Genomic DNA, 21,074 nt, shown 5'->3' with positions numbered 1-21,074 from the left:
TGATTTATATCTACTGTCCATTTACACAAACACAACTTGTCTACCAATTATTGCTTTCCTAATGTCCTTTGGCTGATAAACAAAGTTGTAGTAACCGCCATTTGAGAACAAACAGATGAAGAAAAATGTCTGTCCTCAAACAGCTCACAGTTAGGTAAGTGCACATGTATGTGTAACACAATTTGGTAAATGCAACTACAGCAATATCCAGAGAGCATCAAGAAGGTTTTGAACAAATACTATGTAAGTCATTTTTTTTAATTAATTAATTTATTTATTTTTGTTACATGTTTCTCCTTTTTCCCCAACTGATACCCCCGTGCACCCCTCATCGCCCTGTCCCCACTTTGTTGTCCATGTCCATTGTTCATGCATACATGCATATAAGTTCTGTGGTTTATATCTCCCCTCCCACCCCCTCTTCTGGGGATTGTCAGTCTGTACCCAACTTTCACGTCTCTGGGACTACCCCATTCCTCAGACTGTTATGTTCATTATATTCCACAAATAAGTGAGAACATATGATATTTGTCTTTCTTTCCTTGGCTTGTTTTGCTTAGAATAATACTCTCCAGGTCCCTACATGTAATCTCAAAGGATAAGAGATCTTTCTTTCCTACAGCTGCATAGTACTCCATTGTGTATATGTGCCACTGCTTTTTTATCCAGTCATCTACTGATGGACATTTGGGCTGTTTCCAGATCATAGCTATTGTAAATAGTGCTGCTACAAACATGAGGGTACATATATTCTTTCTGATTGGTATTTCAGGCTTCTTAGGGTATATTCCTAGAAGTGGGATCGCTGGGTCAAATGAAAGTTCAATTTTTAATTTTTTGAGGTAACACCATATTGTTTTCCATAGTGGCTGCACCAGTCTGCATTCCCACCAGCAGCGCACTAGAGTCCCCTTTTCTCCACAACCTCGCTAACACTTGTTGTTTGATTTGTTGATGGTGGGCATTCTGACAGGTGTGAGGTGATACCTCATTGTTGTTTTAATTTGCATCTCTCTGATGAATAGTGATGTTGAACATTTCTTCATACGTTTCTTAGCCATTTGTATGTCCTGTTTGGAGAGGTATCTATTTAGTTCCTCTGCCCATTTTTTAATTGGGTACTTTGTCTTTCTTTTGTTGAGCTGTATGACACTCTATATATATTGGAAATTAACAACTTATCTGATGTATCATTGGAAATGATCTTCTCCCATACAGTGGGTTGCCTTTCCATTTTGGTGATTGTTTCTTTTGCTGTGAAGAAGCTTTTCAGTTTGATGTAGTCCCAAGTGTTCATTTTCTCCTGTTTCTGTTGCCTTAGGTGATGTATCAGTGAAAATTCTGCTGCATATGATGTATGAAATTTTGTTGCCTACAATTTCTTCTAGGATTTTTATGGGTTCATGAGTCACATTTAAATCTTTTATCCATTTTGAGTTTATTCTTGTGTAGGGTGTAAGTTGATGGTCTAGTTTCATTTTTTGCATGTAGCTGTCCAATTTTCCCAACACCATTTATTAAAGAGGCTGGCTTTACTCCATTGTATGCTCTTGCCCCCTTTGTCAAATATTAATTGAGCATATTGTCTTGGGTCCATTTCTGGGTTCTCTATTCTCTTCCATTGATCTATCTGCCTGTTCGTGTGCGAGTACCAGGCTGTTTTGGTTAGAGTGGCTTTGTAGTATAACCTGAAATCTGATAAGGTGATCCCTCCAACTTTGTTCTTCTTTTTCAAGATTGCTGTGGCTATTCGAGGTCTTTTTTGGTTCCATATGAACTTCTGAAGTATTTGTTCTAATTCTGTGAAGTATGCCGTTGGTATTTTATGGGGATTGCAGTGAATCTATAGATTGCTTTGGGTAGTATGGACATTTTAATGATGTTAATTCTTCCAATCCATGAACAGGATATGTGCTTCCACTTTTTGATATCTTCCTCTATTTCTTTTTTCAATGACCTGTAGTTTTCTACGAATAGGTCCTTTATTTCTTTGGTTAAGTTTATTCCTACATATCTTAATTTTTTTGCTGCGATGGTCAATGGGATTGTTTTTATTAGTTTCTCTTTCTGTGAGTTCATCATTGGTGTATAAGAATGCTATCGATTTCTTGATGTTAATTTTGTGTCCTGCTACTTTGCCAAATTCATTTATTAAGTCTAGTAGATTTCTGTTTGAGTCTTTGGAGTTTTCTACGTATAATATTATGTCATCTGCGAATGACAGTTTCACTTCCTCCTTTCAAATTTGGATAACGTTTATTTTTTCTTCCTGTCTGATTGCTGTGGCTAAGACTTCCAGTACTATGTTAAATAAGATTGGCAAAAAGTGGGCAACCTTGTCTTGTTCCTGTTCTTAAGGAAAATGCTTTTAGTTTTTGCCCATTGAGTATGATGTTGGCTGTAGGTCTTTCATATATGGCCTTTATTATGTCAAGATATGATTCCTCTATTCCCACATTGCTGAGCGTTTTTATCAGAAATGGATGCTGGATTTTGTCGAATGCTATTTTAGTGTCTATTGATATGATCATATAATTTTTATCTTCCATTTTGTTTATGTGGTGTATCACATTTATTGATTTGTGAATATCGTACCAGCCTAGCATCCCTGGGATGAATCCCACTTGGTCATGATGAATAATTTTTTTGATGTATTGCTGGATTCGATTTACTAGTATATTGTTCAGGAATCTGGCATCTATGTTCATCAGGGATACTGATCTGTAGTTTTCTTTCTTTGTAGTGTCTTTTTCTGGTTTTGGAATTAGAATTATGCTGACTTCATAAAACGAGTTTGGAAGTCTTCCTTCTTTTTGAATTTTTTGAAATAGTTTGAGAAGAATGGGTGTTAGTTCTTCTTTGAATGTTCGGCAAAATTCCCCCATGAAGGCGTCGGGCTTGAGCTTTTGTTTGCTGGGAGAGTCTATTACATCTTCAATAACTTTTTTTGTTATTGATCTGTTCAAGTTTTCTATCTCTTCCTGGTTCAGTTTTTGAAGACTATGTGTTTCTAGGAATTTGTCCATTTCACTTAGATTATTGAATTTGTTGCCGTATAATTGTTCATAATATTTGTTAACAATCCTTTGTATTTCTGTGGTGTCAGTTATTATTTCTCCTCTTTCATTTCTGATTTTGTGTATTTGAATTCTCTCTCTTTGTTTCTTGGTGAATCTAGCTAAGGGTCCATCATTCTTGTTTATCTTTTCAAAGAACTAGCTCTTTGTCTCATTGATCCTTTGAATTGTTTTTTTGGTCTCCATGTCATTTATTTCTGCTCTGATCTTTACTATTTCCTTACTTCTACTTGCTCTTGGGTTTTCTTTTTGTTTGCTTTCTAGTTCTTTAACCTGTGAGGCTAGATAGTCAGTTAGAAATTTTTCTTGCTTCTTGAGGTAGCTATAGTAGTGGTATGAACTTCCCTCTCAGAACTGCTTTTGCTGCATCCCATAGATGTTGTGCTGTTGTGTCTTCATTTTCATTGGTTTCCAGGAAGTTTTTTATTTCTTCCTTGACCTCCATGGTAATCCATTCATTGTTCAATAACATGCTATTTAGCATCCATGTGTTCAAATGTCTTTGCATGTTCTTATAGCAATTGATTTCTAGTTTCATGCCATTGTGGTCTGAGAATATGCTTGATATGATTTCAATCTTCTTGAATTTGTAGAGATTTAGTTTGTGCCCTAACATGTGGTCCAACTTTCAGAATGTCCCATGTGCACTTAAGAAGAATGTGAATTCTGCAGTTTTAGGGTGTAATTCTCTGTAGATATCTATTAAATCCATTTGATCTAGCACTTCATTTAGAGTCTGTGTTTTCTTGTTAATTTTTTGTCTAGATGATCTATTCAGTGATGTCAGCAGGGTGTTGAAGTGCCCTAATATGATTGTATTGCTGTTGATTTCTCTTTTGAAGTCCTCCAAAAGATTTTTAATATATGTTGGTGCTCCTATATTGGGTGCATATATGTTTACCAAGGTTATATCTTCCTGTTGGATAGATCCTTTCAATATTTTGTAGTGACCTTCTTTGTCTCTAGTTATGGTCTTCCCTTGGAAATCTACTTTATCAATATGAGTACTGCTACCCCAGCTTTTTTTTCCTTTCCATTTTCTTGAAAGATTTTTTCCCATCCCTTCACTTTCAACCTATGTGAGTCTTTTGTTGTGAGGTGGGTCTCTTATAAACAACATGTGAGCCATGCTTTCTTATCCATTCAGCTACTAAGTGTCTTTTCATCGGAGCATTCAAACCATTCACATTTAAGGTGATAATTGATATGTACTTATTTATTGCCATTTTTGTTTAGTGTGGTTCTATTTTTCTTATTTCTTCTATTAATTACAACAGTCCTTTTAGCATATCTTGCAGTGCTGGTTTGGTGCTAATGTATTCCCTTAGCCTTTTTTGGTCTGGGAAGCTCTTTATTTGACCTTCTATTTTGAATGACAGTCTTGTTGGATAGAGTAGTCTTGGATTCAGATCCTTGTTTTTCATGACCTTGATTACCTCACGCCATTCCTTTCTGGCCTGTAGTGTTTCTGTTGAGAAGTCAGCTGAGAGCCTTGTGGGGTTTCCTTTGTAGGTAACCTGTTGCTTATCTTTTGCTGCCTTTAGGATTCTCTCTTCGTCTTTAATATTTGGCATTTTAATTACTATGTCTCTTGGTGTAGGCCTGTTTGGGTTCTTCTTACTTGGGGCTCTCTGTGCTTCTTGAACTTGAATGCCTTCTTCCTTCACCAAGTTAGGAAAGTTTTCTGTCACTATTTCTTCAAATATATTCTCTAACCCTTGCCCATTTTCTTCCTCTTTGGGGACTCCTATGATGCGAATGTTATGACATTTCCAGTTGTTCCACAGTTCTCTTAAGCTGTCTTCCTGTTTTTTCATTGTTTTTCCTTTTGGTTTTCTGATTGGTTGATTTTCTCTACCCTGTCTACCGAGTTTGGATGAGCCTAGGTGGGCCCACATTAAACTCCACTTTCAAGTCTTACTTTCTTGGGTAGATTTGCAAGCCCAGGAAAGGTTCAGTTATCCTCTAGCTTTTTCCTGGAGGCTAGTAGTCTCAGTTACTCAGTGCCTTGGAATGTAGCCCTGGTGTTCTGCATAAGACGATTTCCAGAGGGTGGGGTAGATGCTGGTTGCTATTCAGCCTCAATTTTCATTTCTTTGCCTCACCTGGGATAGGCTGAATCTCCTGGGGTGGGGGGTCTGCTGCTTTTCCCCACAGCTCTGGGAGGGAGCACACTGGCCACAACTCAGCAAAACCTCTGAGTGCCCTCCAAATCCTGGTTGTCCTCACAGAGTTACAGCCCAATCTGCCCTTCCTCTGCCATAACCCCAGGTGAGTGGCTGTGTCTATTTTATCGCTCTGTCCTGGCTCTCTGTGCTGTGGAGTGGCTTGGTCTATTCCCCAATGGCGCTGCTCACAGCAAACACTACTGCTGTCTGTGGGCTCCCAGCCTGCCACTCTCTCACGCCTCTGCAGATCCTACCAGTGTTCCTGGTTATATGGTCCTGTCCTGCTGCTTCTCTGTTGCTTTTTTCCAAGGATTTGTCTTCATTTAGTTGTAATTCCCATTTTCATCCTGGGAGATAGTCTGGGTAGCTTTCATTCACTCTGCCTCCATTTGCACATCCTCTACACCTATCTTGTATGCAGCTGGGTCACACAGGCCTCTCTGATGCCCCTGCACCCTGCAGGTCCCACAGGTAAGTGGATGGCACAGTCACTTCAGGGACCCAGCTCTATGCCTATCTTATTGGCTGCTGGATCACACAGTCCTTGCTGGGTCACACAGGCCTCTCTGGTGTTTCAACACCCTGCAGGTCCCACAGGTAACTATATTACACAGTCCCCGCTGAGTCGCACAGGCCTCTCTGGTGCCTCAGCACCCTGTAGGTCCTGTGGGTAACTGCATCACACAGTCCCTGTTGGGTCGCACAGGCCTCTCTGGTGCCCCCGCACCCTGCAGGCCCCTTGGGCAGGCAGCTGGATCGCACCAATCCCTCTCGGGCTCCAGCTTCCCACTGCTCTTGTGGGCTACTGGGTTGCAGTGGCCTCCCTGGTGCCCCCACACCCTGCAGATCCGGCAAGCGGGCAGCTGGATCGCACCAGTCCCTCTCAGGCTCCGGCTTCCCACTACTCTTGTGAGCTGCTGGACCGCACAGGCCTCTGTGGAGCCCCAGGTCCCACAGCTGGTGGCTGGGGAGTGCTGCTGCCCTGTGGGGTTCAACTCCTGCTCAGCTTTTGCTATAGTTTTGGGGATGGGTCTCAGCTGCTGGTCTGTGCTTCTGTTGCCTGGGGATGGATCTGCTCCCCAGCCTCTGTTGCTGGGAGTATATCTCAACTCTCTATGTAAGTCTTTTAAAAATGAAGTGATTAACCAGACTAGTGGCAAAGAGGAGCCATCTAATAAATATGAAGTTGCTATAAACAACTTAAATGACATATGATTGCATGAGGGTTCCTCAAATGGTATCCTCTACTGTTTTAAAATTAAAAGTAGCTCTCATAACACTATTAAATATTTTGAATAAACTGCCCTGGCCAGTTTGGCTCAGCAGTTAGAGCATCGGCCCATGGACCAACAAGTCACGGGTTTGATTCTTGCAAAGGGCACATACCTCGGTTGCAATTCATCCCCAGCCCTGGCTGGGGTCGTGTGGGAGGCAGCCACTCGATGTATCCCATTCACATCGATGTTTCTCTCTCTCTCTCTCTCTTTCTCTGTCATCCTCTCTCTCCTTCCCACTCTCTCTGAACAAAAATGGAAAAAAAAATTCCTCAGGTAAGGATAAAAAAGCTATATATATTTTGAATAAACTACTATAATATTGGTAATTATCATTTAAATGTAGGTTCTGTCTTCCTCAATATTTAATAAGTTTTTTTAAGACAGTAGACTTATTCTATATACTACTTTTAGTTCAAGTTTCTATGATAGTACCTCCAATACAATAAATGTTCAATAAAAACTACCATTAATGATAATAAAGAAGTATAAGTAATCACATTGGCACAACTAAACCAAAGGCAACTAGGAGCAATCTCATACAGTCTTAAAAATGTTTTATACTACTAAACACAGAAAAGTTTGGGATCTCATCTGAGTACCTGAGTAGCAGTATTTTCTTCTCTAAGAAGTAGAATTTCAGCTGTCAGGGCATCAATGAGCTCTCGATGATCAACTAATACCTGTTCCAATTTCTGCCTTGTCTCTACCTCTTTACGTAGCTGAAGCTCACTCTACCAAAAAAAAAAAAAAATCAAATAAACTCCCATCAATAGTATCACATGTTGAAAACTATAAGTTTCTACTCAAAGTTGTCAAAGAAGAGAATACTTACAAAGTATATATTATGTGACAGTAATGAGAGTAAAATATTTTTATTAAAAGGTTTATATTTAATTAAAATGTGCTGTTTTATCCTCTTCCCTTCTTTAAATAGAACACGATAAACAGAATGGTTTATAGAAATAACTACAGTTGTGTAGAGGAAAGCATATATACCTATTGCTTGAATATATGTACACCATCTCTAAAAGAATACACTGGTGTCTGGTAATGACAGTTGGCTTCAAGGAAGCAAACAGGTTAGATGGAAGTTAGGGGTGGGAATTAGATTTTTCATCATATACCCTTCTGTGTCTTTGAATTTCATAGCATGTGACTATATCACCGATTTGAAAATTAAGTCTGTTAAAATATAATTTAAAATAAATGACAACAGGTTTAAATGGTTGAGCTTTGTAAAGCAAGTGATTAGCTAAAAAGTATATGCTTCTAAGCCTGTAATACTTTCAGAACCAAAAGTACACTCCTAGAAATTCTTGACTTGAGGGTGGAAGAATGTTAAGACTTTCATAAATCTGACACTACAATGTATCTTTCACTAAAAAGGCAATTTTATGAAGACAGTTCCAAAGAAATTGAAATCTCTGAATAAGAGAGGCAAATCAACTTTAATAAATGTCCTCAAATATTTTTATATTTTATGTTTGGCAAATTTAAATACATAAAAACAGTTTAAATAGGTGTTTTTAAAAGATGGACTACACAGCCAACTCTAATTCCATTGCATTCTGAGGACTGATTATTATTCACAAATGAATTAAAGAAACAATTCTTGCTTGCTTGTCTTATCAGTTATTTCACAACAATAAAATATCTACCACTAAGATGCTGAAGCCAAGCCCAAGTTGCCAGTCATGCAGATAACCTGAGGAATTTTCCCAGTCTTTGTCCACAGATAACAGGCATGCTACTTTCCAGACTGAACTAAATTAGTGGGAGTAGGAAGCAAAGGAAAGCAGTAGAATGAAGATACATTTCGTAGTTCTATTTACTCTATAACTGCCAAACAGTAAAGCTCAATATTAGCACAAGACACTTTATTTATAGTGGATTTACTTTCCTAATTCGAGTCCACTAAGGCTCATAGTAAAATCAACAGCATTTACCTGACCACGTATCAGCATGCTAGATGATACATGAATCAGCATGAAGTGGGAAATCAAGAGGATAAACCTTCACTGTAGATAATCTAAAACTGAGGTATTTTAAACAAAGCTATCCAAACTCCACTATACTTTATTTAGAAGATGCAACCAATTAAGCATAGAAGGAAAAACCCACACTGTCCCACCAGCACTCTGATGAGAAGACTCTAGTAACCTCATGCTCTTACCTCTTTAAGGTACCGAACCAGGCGACAGAGAGAGCTCACCAGCGACAGGGTGAAGCCTGTAAGACCCTGACTGCTATGCGGTTCCTTGACCTCGCGTCCTGTCGACCGTTCATACTCTTCCATTTCGTGTTCCACTTCATGCATCATGTGTTTGAGGACATCCAGGCTGGGATTGTTGCTACCTGATAAGTCTGTGGAGGCTGTGCTGGAGGATAACATGTTTTTCTTCTGCTTAGAAGAAGCCCGCAACTCCGGTTTTCTTTTCACTGATAATGACAGAAATCATTCTATTTTAAGATCAGGAAAATAACACTAGAAAACTACTAGCAAAACCTTTGGCCATTGTTCACAATTTATAAAAGGTTTTTATAGAAATTATCACCATTTTCTCACAAAAATCTATTCAGTTGAAACCAGGTTTACACTATCTGTAAGGAATGTACTAGAATCATTTTTCTACAGAGTTACATGGGTAAAAGGAGACATTTCTTAGCTACCACTCAACAAATTCTAAATCCAACCGAATGAGTTTAAAGGAAAAAACATTTACTAAAGACATTAAGAGAGCTGTATCAAGTAACATGTTTAATTCATCTTTGTAAATTAAGGGACTGAACCTTTAGTCAACAGCTGCTTTTGCTTCCTTGAGTTCAGCACTTGTCCCACAACATAGCTCGAGTCTAGAGACTCAGCAGATTCTTCAGGATGAAGCCTGGTATGGATTCTCTTGACAGCGTTGGTAGCATTCAGAGCAGCTAAAATAAAGAATATTTCCGAAGGTCTCTCAGGTGAAAAAAAAAAGCTTAAATCATGTCAATGGACAAATCAATCACTATTTTATTCAATTAGGCCAAGACAGTGAAAACTCAAATAACATTCCTTTAAAAATTACTGTGTTCAAGCAAGAACATCATAAAGCAAGCTATTACTCTGTGAGAAATAATACAATGGAAAAACAAACCTTTTTTTTCCTCTGATGGAGAGGCAGATGATGGAGTTTCTGGAGGGCTTGTTATTTGTGACTGTGTTGCTATTTTCTGCTGAATATCAGTCCACAGTTTATTAATTAACTCAGAATTATCTTCCTTTAATTGGTGAAGAAACCTATAAATTATGGGACAACAAGCTACATTATAATTAATAAGGGCTATCATTACACTATTCAATTGCTTACATGTTTGATTTAAAGGAACTGTTCATAATTCAAAATCAAAGGAGAGAAAAAAAACATGTTTTGCTTTAACTTAGAAGCCAGAGAGCTAAAATGCCAGTTTTCTTAATGTTAGAAGAAATCATTGCATCTCCCTCCCAGTTTCCAGGCTATATTGGCCCCTAAAGCAAGGCCATTTGCCCTTCCTGAAGTTTTGTGGTATGGGTCCCTTCCTCCTCTCTCTTTCTCTAGAGAAAGTACATGGCTTGGTCCCTTTTGGTTTCTCTCTTCTACTAAAAGCCTTTTCTCAGAGCACTGTCTCTGCTCATCACTGAAGCAAAGTGACTGGAGCAGACTGCCCTGGGTGTCAGGGAGCTGGGAGAGGGAGTGGGAAGAAGAACTGTAGTGTAGAAAAGTAGAGAGCTAGGCTTTTTTCTGTAATCATCTTCATCATTCATAAAACTATTTCTCAATTGGACGACACTGAAAAGAGCTACTAGGCCAAAAAAGCAGAAACAACCCAAATGTCCATCAGCTTATGAATATGATATATCCACACAGTGGAATATCATGGAGCCATAAAAATGAATGAAACACTGATATCTCTACAACATGGATGAATCTTGAAAACCTACTAAGTAAAAGACACCAGACACAAAAGACCACATATTGCATAACTCAATATATATGAAATGTCTAGAATTGGCAAATCTATAGAGATAGAAAATAGACTAAACTAATAAATAGATAGGGCTCAAGAGTTTGGGAGAAAATGGGGGTTTGACTGTTAAAGAGTTGGAGGTTTCTCTTAGAGGTAATGCAAATGTTTTAAAATTGAATGTAGATTGCACAAATCTGTGAATATATTAAAAATCATCAAATATTACACTTTAAATGGGTGGACTGTATGGTACATGAACTATAAATAAATAAAACCTTTATCAACAAACAAACGAGGAAAAGCAAAGTCTCCTTTAGTGCTCCACAAACTTCAACCTAATGGAATGCTTTCAAGCAACCTACAGGCAGCACATTGAACATTAGTTGCTATAAAGTATATTAAGTAAAAGGTCTGTAGTATAGTCTATTAACAGAGGGTCAGTTATCAAAGCATCAGAAAGATTCCTCTGTAAGATGCTGCTAGCTCTAAGTCTAAACTGAGGACAAATTCTAAGAAAAAGTTGGATTGAGATTTCTTTGCAAATTGGGAAAATCCAAACCAGTATGAACTCACATTCTGTCTCTAATGTTTATACTTTTAAGAGTCAGGTTATGCAAAATAATAACAAAAAATATATATAATGCTATTTAAGGTAGGTTTAAGAATCCCCCAAAATTACCCACAACCTAGTCCCTGGAATCTGTGTTACCCTATCTGACTAAAAACGGACTTTGCAGTTGAGTATACCCATCTAAAGGCAATAGAACAAAACAATGGCAATATATTGATAAATCTAAATAAAATGGATAAGTTGCTAAGAAAATCGAATTTACCAAAATTGATCGAATAGAAATAGAAAAATTTTAATTGAAAGATTTTAGCAAATGAAAATTAACCCCTACCAAAGAAAAACAACAACAAAACAAGCAAACAAAAACTATAACACACTTTATTTAAATGAAATAAAATATATTTCAATAAAATGAAATACATTTGGAGCTCTCTATCAATCTTGAATCAGAAAATCCAAAACTAACACCTAAAATGAATAAAACCCAGGAAGAAATAAAATAAGAATTGATGGAACTCAGGAAATAAATCCAAGAAAAAGAAAAACTACCTCAGAAATAAAGATTAAATTATAATGTGTTCAATGGAGAATTGTTAAATATATGTTTAATAAGAAACATCGAAGAATCACAGGAAAACAACAAAAAGATTAAAAATAAGATCAAGAATAACAATGGTTAGGGAGAAAGTACTTTAAATGAAAGATAGAAAATATTATTTATATATATATACATATACATATATATATAATATATATATTTCCTGAAAAAGAAAACTAGTGATATAGAACTAATTTAAAACTATAAACCAAAACTTAAAAAAAAAAAAAAACTGAATCCATATATGAAAGGGCTGTTTTGAGAAAGAAAAAATTGACCTGGAAAGATAAACCCCAAGACATAACTTAGCAATATTTAAAATGTAAAGATAAAGGATATAAAAATTAAATATAAATAAAAGAAAATTAAATATAAATGCTAAAAAATTAAAATATGAATATATATTTGAATATCAAGTCACTAAACAAAAGTGCAAGAAAATTATCCCAGCATCAGACTTCTCAAAGGCAACATTCAAACCAAGAGTGGAGTAGTATATTCAAGAAAGTTAAGGAGAAAAAACATATGAACCAAAGATTTTATACCCAGCTAAGCTGTCCAAATATCAAAGCTATAGAAAAACTTTTAAGCTTTCAAGAACTCAGGGAATACTATATTCAAAAATTCTGTAATAAGCTTTATCTGAGAGAACCAACCAATAGTTAACTAGGGAAATATCATAAAAGGACTGAAATGTGCATTTAATATATTTAAATTGTGGCTCTAAGATTAATACAAAAATTTAAAAAAATATGAGAGAATAATATATAAATGTTTTATGCTCTGTGAAAAAGGGGAAAAAATGAAGCTAAAAGGGTAGAAGATGGAGAGAAAAGAAGGGAAAAAATGGGAAAGTAGAACAACTCATTTGTTTCATAGGTAATGGATAGAAGTAAAAAAATACCACTTAAAACCAATGTACCTGACAGTGAAAGGTAAAATAAGAAAATAGGGGACTAAAGGCTATATAAAAGATAGATGCACATAGGAAATGAACTAGTACAAAATTACAAACTTCCTAAATACTAAAAGAATTTTTTTTTTTTTTTTATCCGCACCCGAGGACATTTTTCCATTTTTTACTCAGAGTGGGAAGGAGAGAGAGGAAGAGAGAGAAACATCGATGTGAAAGGGACACATCAAGTGGCCGCCACCCACACAACCCAACCAGGGCCAGGGACAAACTGCAGCCAAGGTACATGCCCTTAGCGGGAACCGAACCCGGGTCTCTGTGGACCGCAGGCTGACGCTCTAACCGCTGAGCCAAACCGGCCAGGGCCTAAAAGAATTTTTTAAAAGAACATAGAGAACTCTGGTCAGTTTGGCTCAGCATTTAGAGCATCAGCCCACGGACCAATGAGTCACAGGTTCAATTCTGGTCAAGTGCACATACCTTGGTTGCAGTTCGTCCTTGGTCCTAGTCAGGGTCATGCAGGAGGCAGCCAGTTGATGTGCCTCTCTCACATCAATGTCTCTCTCTCTCTCCCTCCCACCCTATCTGAAGATAAAATAGAAAAATATCCTCAGGTAAGGATTAAAAGAAATAAATAAAAATAAAAGATCATATGTCTAGCCAGTGTGGCTCAGTGGTTGAGCATCAACCCATGCACCAAGGGATCGCCAGTTTGATTCCCAGTCGGGACACATGCCCGGGTTGTGGGCCCAATCCCTGGTTGAGGGACATGCAAGGAGGCGGCCAACTGATGTTCTCTCTCATTGATGTTTCTCTCTGTCTCTCCTTCTCACCTCCTCTCTTTCTCTCAAAAAAAATCAATAAAGGAAAAAAAATATTTTTAATAAAAAATAAAAGAACATAGAGAAAGAAACTGTAATTATAGTATAACAAACATAGTACTATAAAATAATATGACAAAGATGACATCAAACATAACTGGATCAATAAATGCTACAGGTCACTTCACCAATATAAAAAAAAAAAAAAATTCATATTGGCTAACGAGACAAGGCCCAATTCTATGTTGAATACAAGAGACACACCTAGTACACAATAATTCAGAAAGGCTAAAAATAAGAAGATGAGCAAGTATGAACCAGGCAATTTAGAAATAAGAAGGCAGAAGTTTCATTCCTGATATCAAACAAAGCAGAACTGAAGCCAAAAAGCATTGAGTGTGACAAAGGACACTTTTTAATGCTAAAAGCCATAATTCACAATAAAGATATAATATTTATGAATATTCATGTACCAAAAAACATAACAATCACCTTTATAAGGATAGAGGTATGTGACTCAAAAGAGACTGAAGCATAAACATGAAATGCAAAGAAAAATGGAAACACAAAAATAGCAAGAGATTTTGATACATCACTCTTGATATAAGATATGGTCAAAATAAATAGAGATATAGAAGAAGTTAACAACACAATCAATGAGGTGGATCTTGTAAATATACATTTAGAATTTTATACCTTGTTAATAGAGAATACACCTTCTTCTCAAGCACACACATAGAACATTCTCGAAAATTTGATCATATATTAGGTCATAAAGAAAACATCATTAAGTTCCACAAGTAAAACTATTACAAACCACATGCTGAATGTAATATAATTAAACCAAACAACAACAACAACAAAAAGGGGGGGAAGGGGCTTTTCTATCTGGAAATGTTTTTTAAACACCTATTAAACAACTCTTAAGTAAAAGGGAAAAATATAAACTGAAATTACCTAATTTCTAAAATAAACACTATATATTAGAATATATGCTACACATTTAAAGCAGTGATCAAAGAAAAATTCAGAACCTTAAATAAGTTTATCAACTAAGAATAAAAGAATAGCCCTGGCCAGTCTGGCTCAGCGGTTAGAGCATCAGCCTACAGACCAAACAGTCCCGGGTTCGGTTCCCACTAAGGGCACCTACTTTGGTTGCGGTTTGAGGTCGTGCGGGTGGCAACCAGCCGATGTGTCTCTCTCACATCGATGTTTCTCTCTCTCTCTTCCTCCTTCTCTCCTTCCCGCTCTATCTGAAGATAAATGCAAAAATGACCTTGGGTGAAGATAAAAAATAGAATAAAAATAAATTCCCAACCCAAAATACTAGGAAAAAAGTAAACAAACAAACAAACAAAAAAGGACAAGAAAGGAAATAAAGACAAAAGCAAAAACTGATGAGAAAAAAATCACAAAAATAGTAGCTATAATTAATAAATCAAAAGCTTGGTTCTTTAAAAATTTTACAAAGTAGACAAACCACTAACTACTTTTTCTTTATTTATTTATTTATTTACTTATTTTGTATTGTTGAAAGTATTACAGATGTCACCCCCCCAACTTTTTTTTTCCCCAATCACTAACTACTTTTAAAAGGGAGGGGGGAACCAGAAGAAATGATAGGGAGAGATGTACTGAAACAGAAAACACTTTTTAGCAGTACAGAGATTATTTGCACACCTCTATGGCAACATGTTGATAAACTTAAATAAAATGGATAAGTTCCTAGGAAAATATAATTTACCAAAATTGACTTGAGTAGAAATACAAAGTTTAAATAATTCCATTTCCATAGAAGAAATAAAGTTATTATGGCATTTCCCCACCAGAAAAGCACCAGTTTCACAGGGGAATTTTACCAAATCTTCAAAGAACAGATAGTCCCAATGCTACATAAACTCTTCCAGTACTTAAAAATTAAAGTTTTCTAGATGCTTCTTATGAAATGAAGTATAACAGTGTATATTTACAATAGCTAATATCTGGAAACAACCCAAGTGTCCATCAGTAGATGAGTAGATAAAAAAGCTGTGGTACATGTACACAATGGAATACTATGCAGCTGTAAGAAAGAAAGATCTCTTATCCTTTGAGATGGCAAGGAAGGACCTGGAGAGTATTATTCTAAGCAAAACAAGCCAAGCAGAGAAAGACAAATATCACATGATCTCACTTATTTGTGGAATATAATGAACTAAACAAACTGCTGAACAAAATTAACCCAGAGACATAGAGGTGGGGTACAGACTGACAAGCCTCAGAGGAGGGAAGGGGTGGGGGAGGAGAGATAAACCACAGAACTTATATGCATGTATGCATGACCAGTGAACATGGACAACAAAGCTGGGGATGGGGCGGGAGAGAAGGGGAGGAGGGTATCAGTGGGGGAAAAATGAGAAACATCTGTAACAAAAACAAATTAATAAATAAAAAAAAATTTTTTTAAAGTATAACAGTGTAATATCAATCTGATATTCTATATTTTTTAAACTATAGACAATATCACTTATGAATATTAATGCAAAAATACTAAATAATATATTAACAAACAACATCACATACCACAATAATAAAAACAATACACCATGGCCAAGTGTAATTTATTTCAGTAATACAAGGATAGTTCAACATTAGGAAATTCATAATATAATGTATCTAATAGATCGAAGGAGAAAAATCATATGATTCTCTCTATACATGTTTTAAACATCCTTGACAAAATTCATTACTCAATCCTGATTTATAAAAAATACATTCAAGAAAACAGGAATGAATAAATATTTCCTTAGCACTGTTTGAAAAAACAAAAACACCTCAGCATTGAAACCAGCATCTTACTTAAGGGGACACAATAGAGTCATTTTCACAGATCAGGAACAAAAGAATGTTCACTATCTCCACTATTATTTAACACTGTCCCATAGCTACTGCAGTATACAAAACAAAGTCAACTAGAGACATAAGACTTAGCAAACAAGTAAAACTATGTAATCTGCAAGTGACATGATATAATACTTAAAAAAAAAAAACCTAGAAAATCACTGCTCAACCAAGAGTCAATAAGGTAGCAGGATATCAAGATAATACACTAAAATCAACAGTCTTCATAAACATACACAATAAGTAGTCAGAAAGTATAATGGAAAACCCCATTTAAGAATAACAAGCCCTGGCCAGTTTGGCTCAGCGGTTAGAGCGTCGGCCTGCGGTCCTGAGAGACCCGGGTTCGGTTCCCGCTAAGGGCACGTACTTCGGTTGCAGTTTGTCCCCGGCCCTGGTTGGTTGTGCGGGTGGCAGCCACTCGATGTGTCCCTTCACGTCGATGTTTCTCACTCTCTCTCCCTTCCTCTCTCTCCCTCCCACTCTATCTGTACAAAAAATGGAAAAATATCCTCGGGTGAGGATAAAAAAAAAAAAAAAAAAATAACAACAACAAAAAAAAAACAGAAGATACTTAAGAATAAACGTAACAAGAAATGAGTAAAACCTATGAGAAAAACTTCATTAAAATACTCTTCAAAAACATCAAAAGTAGACTAACAAATGGAAAAACATTATTTGTTCTTGAATAGTAAAGCAACAAAATAAAGATGTCTGTTCTCTCTAGTTAATTTGTTAATATAACAAAAATACTAGTAACCTTTTTTTATGAAACTATATAATACTAAAGTTCATAAGAAAAAAAATGTTAGAATCATTAAATCATGAGGAAAGCCTATTAAAACACTATCAGTTCTGTTTACTTAAAACAGCATAGTATTGAAGCATGACTAGAGAAACAAGGACAGTAGACTAGAATAGAAAGTCCAGAAACAGATCCAAGCACATACAGTAATTTATGTATATAGATAGCATCTCAAATTACTGGGGCAAAGACAAACTTTTTAAATCAATGGTGTTGGGACAATTGATTTCCCATTTAGAAAAAGATATAACTTGAATCCATACTTCATACCATATACCAAAATAAACTCTAAATGGATCAGAGAACTAAATGTAAAAATAAAACCACACAAATATTAGAAGAAAACATAAGTGAATTCCTCTAAAACTGGTTTTAGGAAAGAATTTCAGAGTATGATTCCAGATTCACATAAAAATAAATAAATTATATATATCTTGGTAAAAATAAAAGTGCCAGAGCAAATTCAAAAGACAAATAAACTGGGAGAAAATATAATATATTATATTGGTAAAATAACACATCTGCAATACGTAAAAAAAAAAAAAAAAAAAAAATGCTGACAAATTAAGGAAAAAAGGACCGCCCGACTGGTGTGGCTCAGTATATTGAGCATAGTCCCATGGAGTGAGAAGTCCCTTTTGGATTCCCAGTGTGGGCACACGCCCGGGTTGTGGGCTCGATCCCCAGTAGAGGGCGTGCAGGAGGCAGCCAATTGATATTTCTCTCTCCCGTTGATGTTTCTATCTCTCTTTCCCCTCCTCTCTAAAAAAGAGTCAATAAAAACATATATTTTTAAAAAGAACAATATCCTATAAGAAAAATGGGCAAAAACATTAACAGACAACTCACTGTAATGTCCTTTATATATTAAAAAAAAATTCTCTTTCACTCAGAGGAGAAAGTCAAACTATATTATGATCCCATTTCTAACCTACGAAATCAGGAAATAACAAAGTCTGACAACACACTCTGGTGCAGGCACTCTTCTACATTGCCACTGGAAATACAAAATACTACAACCCTCATAAAGAAACAGAATTCAGCAATTTTTAACAAAATTACATAGCATTTACCTTTAACCCCAAAATCCCACTTCTAGAAATTCACTCTAAAAACAGGCCTCCAATAATACAAAAATGCATATTTACAATTTATTTTTGTAATTGAAAAGAATCGTAAACAACCTAAATGTGTGTGTGTGTGTGTGTGTGTGTGTGTGTGTGTGTATGGTCAAATAAACCATGGTACAGTCACACAATTTAGTAATATGTAGCTGTAAAAACAAAAAGAAGGAGGGAGGAGGAGAACAGAAGGTAAAAGAAGAGATCTCTCTTAACTTATAAACTGCTAAAGGGTGATTTCTAGGATATATTTTTTTAAGTTATAAAAGTAAATATGGCCCTGGCCAGTTTGGCTCAGCGGCTGAGCGTCAACCTGCGGACCAGAGAGTCCCAGGTTCAGTTCCTACTAGGGGCACGTACCACAAAAAAAAATTTAAAAAAATAAAAGTGAATATGGTACAATATCTCTTTTATAAGAAAGAAATAGGAAATAATAGAATATATATCACTTTACATTTTCAAAATGAAAAGGAAGAATAAGCTAATAAAACTGATTAGCTACAAGGTAAGGGTAAATGAGAACCGATTAGAAGGGACAGGGAATGGGTAACACTAATCTGAAAATAGCTTTTTGTTGAAAATATCCATTTTTCAAAAGGATAGAGGAGAAAAAAAAAATTAAGTACAATGAATACAAATAAACCTAATTTATTCCAAATAAATAGAATAAACTCTAAAGTACATGCAAACAATCCTGCACTCTACTTCGTAGGTTTACATCTGTGGTGGTGTGAAAGCAGCAATTCCAAAACTACTTTCTATGTACTGCAGGATTGCATATGATCAAATATATTGTGTAATGTTTCAAGACATGTTTTTCAGTGTTAAAGAACAGAACTACAAATATGATATGGGCAAAGGCTAAGAAAAATCCAATAATGTTAAGTTAAACTTAGAGATATCAGTGTAAAGTCATGATTTACAGTTAAATAGACAAATAGATATTAATATGGATATGCATATAACTGTGTGTGTGCGCGCACGCGCTCTGAAAGGATTTAAAAACAATGACATTTCAAGGGGATTAAGCACACTAATAACTAGATCTTAGTTTCTAAATACTCTTCTTCAACAAAAAAGCAAGGGCTTCTTGAATAAATGGCTGATTCCAGGGCAAGGGCAGAAAAACAATTATTAGTCTAGAACATTATGCTGTGCCATAAATTAAGTGCTTAAAAAAAGTGATGAGGATAAGTCAAAAGGTCATGGGAATGACTTAAATGGCCAAGTCTGTGACAAATGAATATCAAAATAAATAACAGAAGAAATAAATAATAATCTATTGTAGATATCTGGCAGGCATCACTTTAACAGTGATCAAAGTTAATAGTACCAATAATGGGATCAAAGATATTATTGCCTCCTGATGTAATGCACTGAGGGCTTAGTATCACTTCAGAGGTACTCCTGTCCAACATGTATAACCTGAGTCCAATCAGACAAAGTCAAGTTAGAGGACATTCTCTAAAATAGTTGGCCTGTATGTCTTCAAAATGTAAATGTTATGAAAGACAAGGAAACACCAAAATTAAATTAAAGAAGTTTCCGGATTAAAGAAGATGAAAGAGACATGTAGACTAAATGTAATAAGTGATCGTGATTGGTTCATAAAACACTAAAAAAGAGTGACCATTGCAATCACTGTACTGTTGTACTGTGATTGTGTAAATGAATGATCTTGTTCTCAGGAAATAACCACTCACATATTAAGGGGTAGAAGAACATGAAGTATGCAGCTCATTTCCAAATATGTGTGTGTGCACTGTATGTATAAATACAGAGAGAAAAGTGATATAGCAAATACAGACAAATTTAACAACTAGTTCTAGGTGAAAAGTATACAGGAATTTTTATACTATTCTTCCAATGTTTTTCCAAGTCATATTGAAATAAAAACTTTCTTAAATTAAGAATATACTTTCAACTAATAAAAAAAGATGACATAAAACATAGTAAATGGCCTTGAATTTCTCAACAGAGGCCATGCGGGCCAGAGGAGAATGGAATGATATATTCAAAGTGCTAAAAGAAAGAAACTTCTTTTCCCAGCACAGCTGTCCAGAAATGAAGACAAGGCTTTCCCTGATAAACAAAAGCTGAGGGAATTCATCATCACTAAACCTGCCTGACAAAACAAATGCTGCTAGGATTTTTAAGCTGAAATGAAAGGACACTAATTAGTAACATGAAAACATTTAAAAATATATAACCCACTGGTAAATGTAAGAATATAGTCAGACTCAGATCACCCTAATACTCTAATACAGTGATATGTAAATCATATATCTGATAAGGGGTTAATATCCAAAATATATAAAGAACTTATACAACAATAGCCAAAAAATCCAATTTAAAAAAATGGGCAGAGGCACCCATTATTTATCAAGCATAATATTACACATTAAAGAACAGCAAATAAGAACTCTGTAGAATCCCAAAGGACTTTGCTACAAGGATCTTTGAAAACAAAAAAGAAATGCTCTGAAAAAGATCAACACCAAAATTGTGCTGTTGGCACTGTGTCCACCAGCATGGTCCCCACACACCTGGGTTGGGTTTTTGTTTTTTGTTTTTGCTTTTGGGTTTTTTGTTTTTGTTGTTATTAATGTGCTGGGATTTACTAAAAAACAAATAAATGCTTTTGAGTTTGCCCTATAATACATGAAATTTAATTCAGTTTCCTGCAAAAAAAAAAAAAAAAGGCAGAAAACCTAAACAGACATTTTCCCAAAGATGTACAAATAGCCAACAGGTACATAAATAGGTACCCAACATCACTAATCATCAGGGAAATACTGATCAAAACCACAATGAGATATCACTTCATACCTGTTATAATGGCTACCATCAAAAAGT

General features: G+C 35.8%; 1 protein-coding gene across 3 annotated transcripts in view; it reads right to left on the bottom strand.

The window, feature by feature from the left end:
• Positions 1 to 21,074, bottom strand: part of SPICE1 (spindle and centriole associated protein 1) — a 55,871-nt gene that overhangs the window by 12,650 nt on the left and 22,147 nt on the right. For all 3 annotated transcript variants that reach the window (XM_036243494.1, XM_036243496.1, XM_036243497.1), the window contains exons 7-10: positions 9,657 to 9,799; positions 9,313 to 9,450; positions 8,696 to 8,961; positions 7,122 to 7,253 (exon numbers count right to left, since the gene is read on the bottom strand). In XM_036243494.1, coding sequence (XP_036099387.1) covers positions 7,122 to 7,253; positions 8,696 to 8,961; positions 9,313 to 9,450; positions 9,657 to 9,799 — 679 coding nt within the window. The remainder of the gene's footprint in view (positions 1 to 7,121; positions 7,254 to 8,695; positions 8,962 to 9,312; positions 9,451 to 9,656; positions 9,800 to 21,074) is intronic.

The sequence above is a fragment of the Molossus molossus genome, unplaced genomic scaffold (assembly GCF_014108415.1).
Source record: "Molossus molossus isolate mMolMol1 unplaced genomic scaffold, mMolMol1.p scaffold_m16_p_5, whole genome shotgun sequence".
Classification (NCBI taxonomy): Eukaryota; Metazoa; Chordata; class Mammalia; order Chiroptera; family Molossidae; genus Molossus; species Molossus molossus.
The sequence above is the reverse complement of the archived record's forward strand: the minus strand, read 5'-3'. Positions and strand labels throughout refer to the sequence as shown.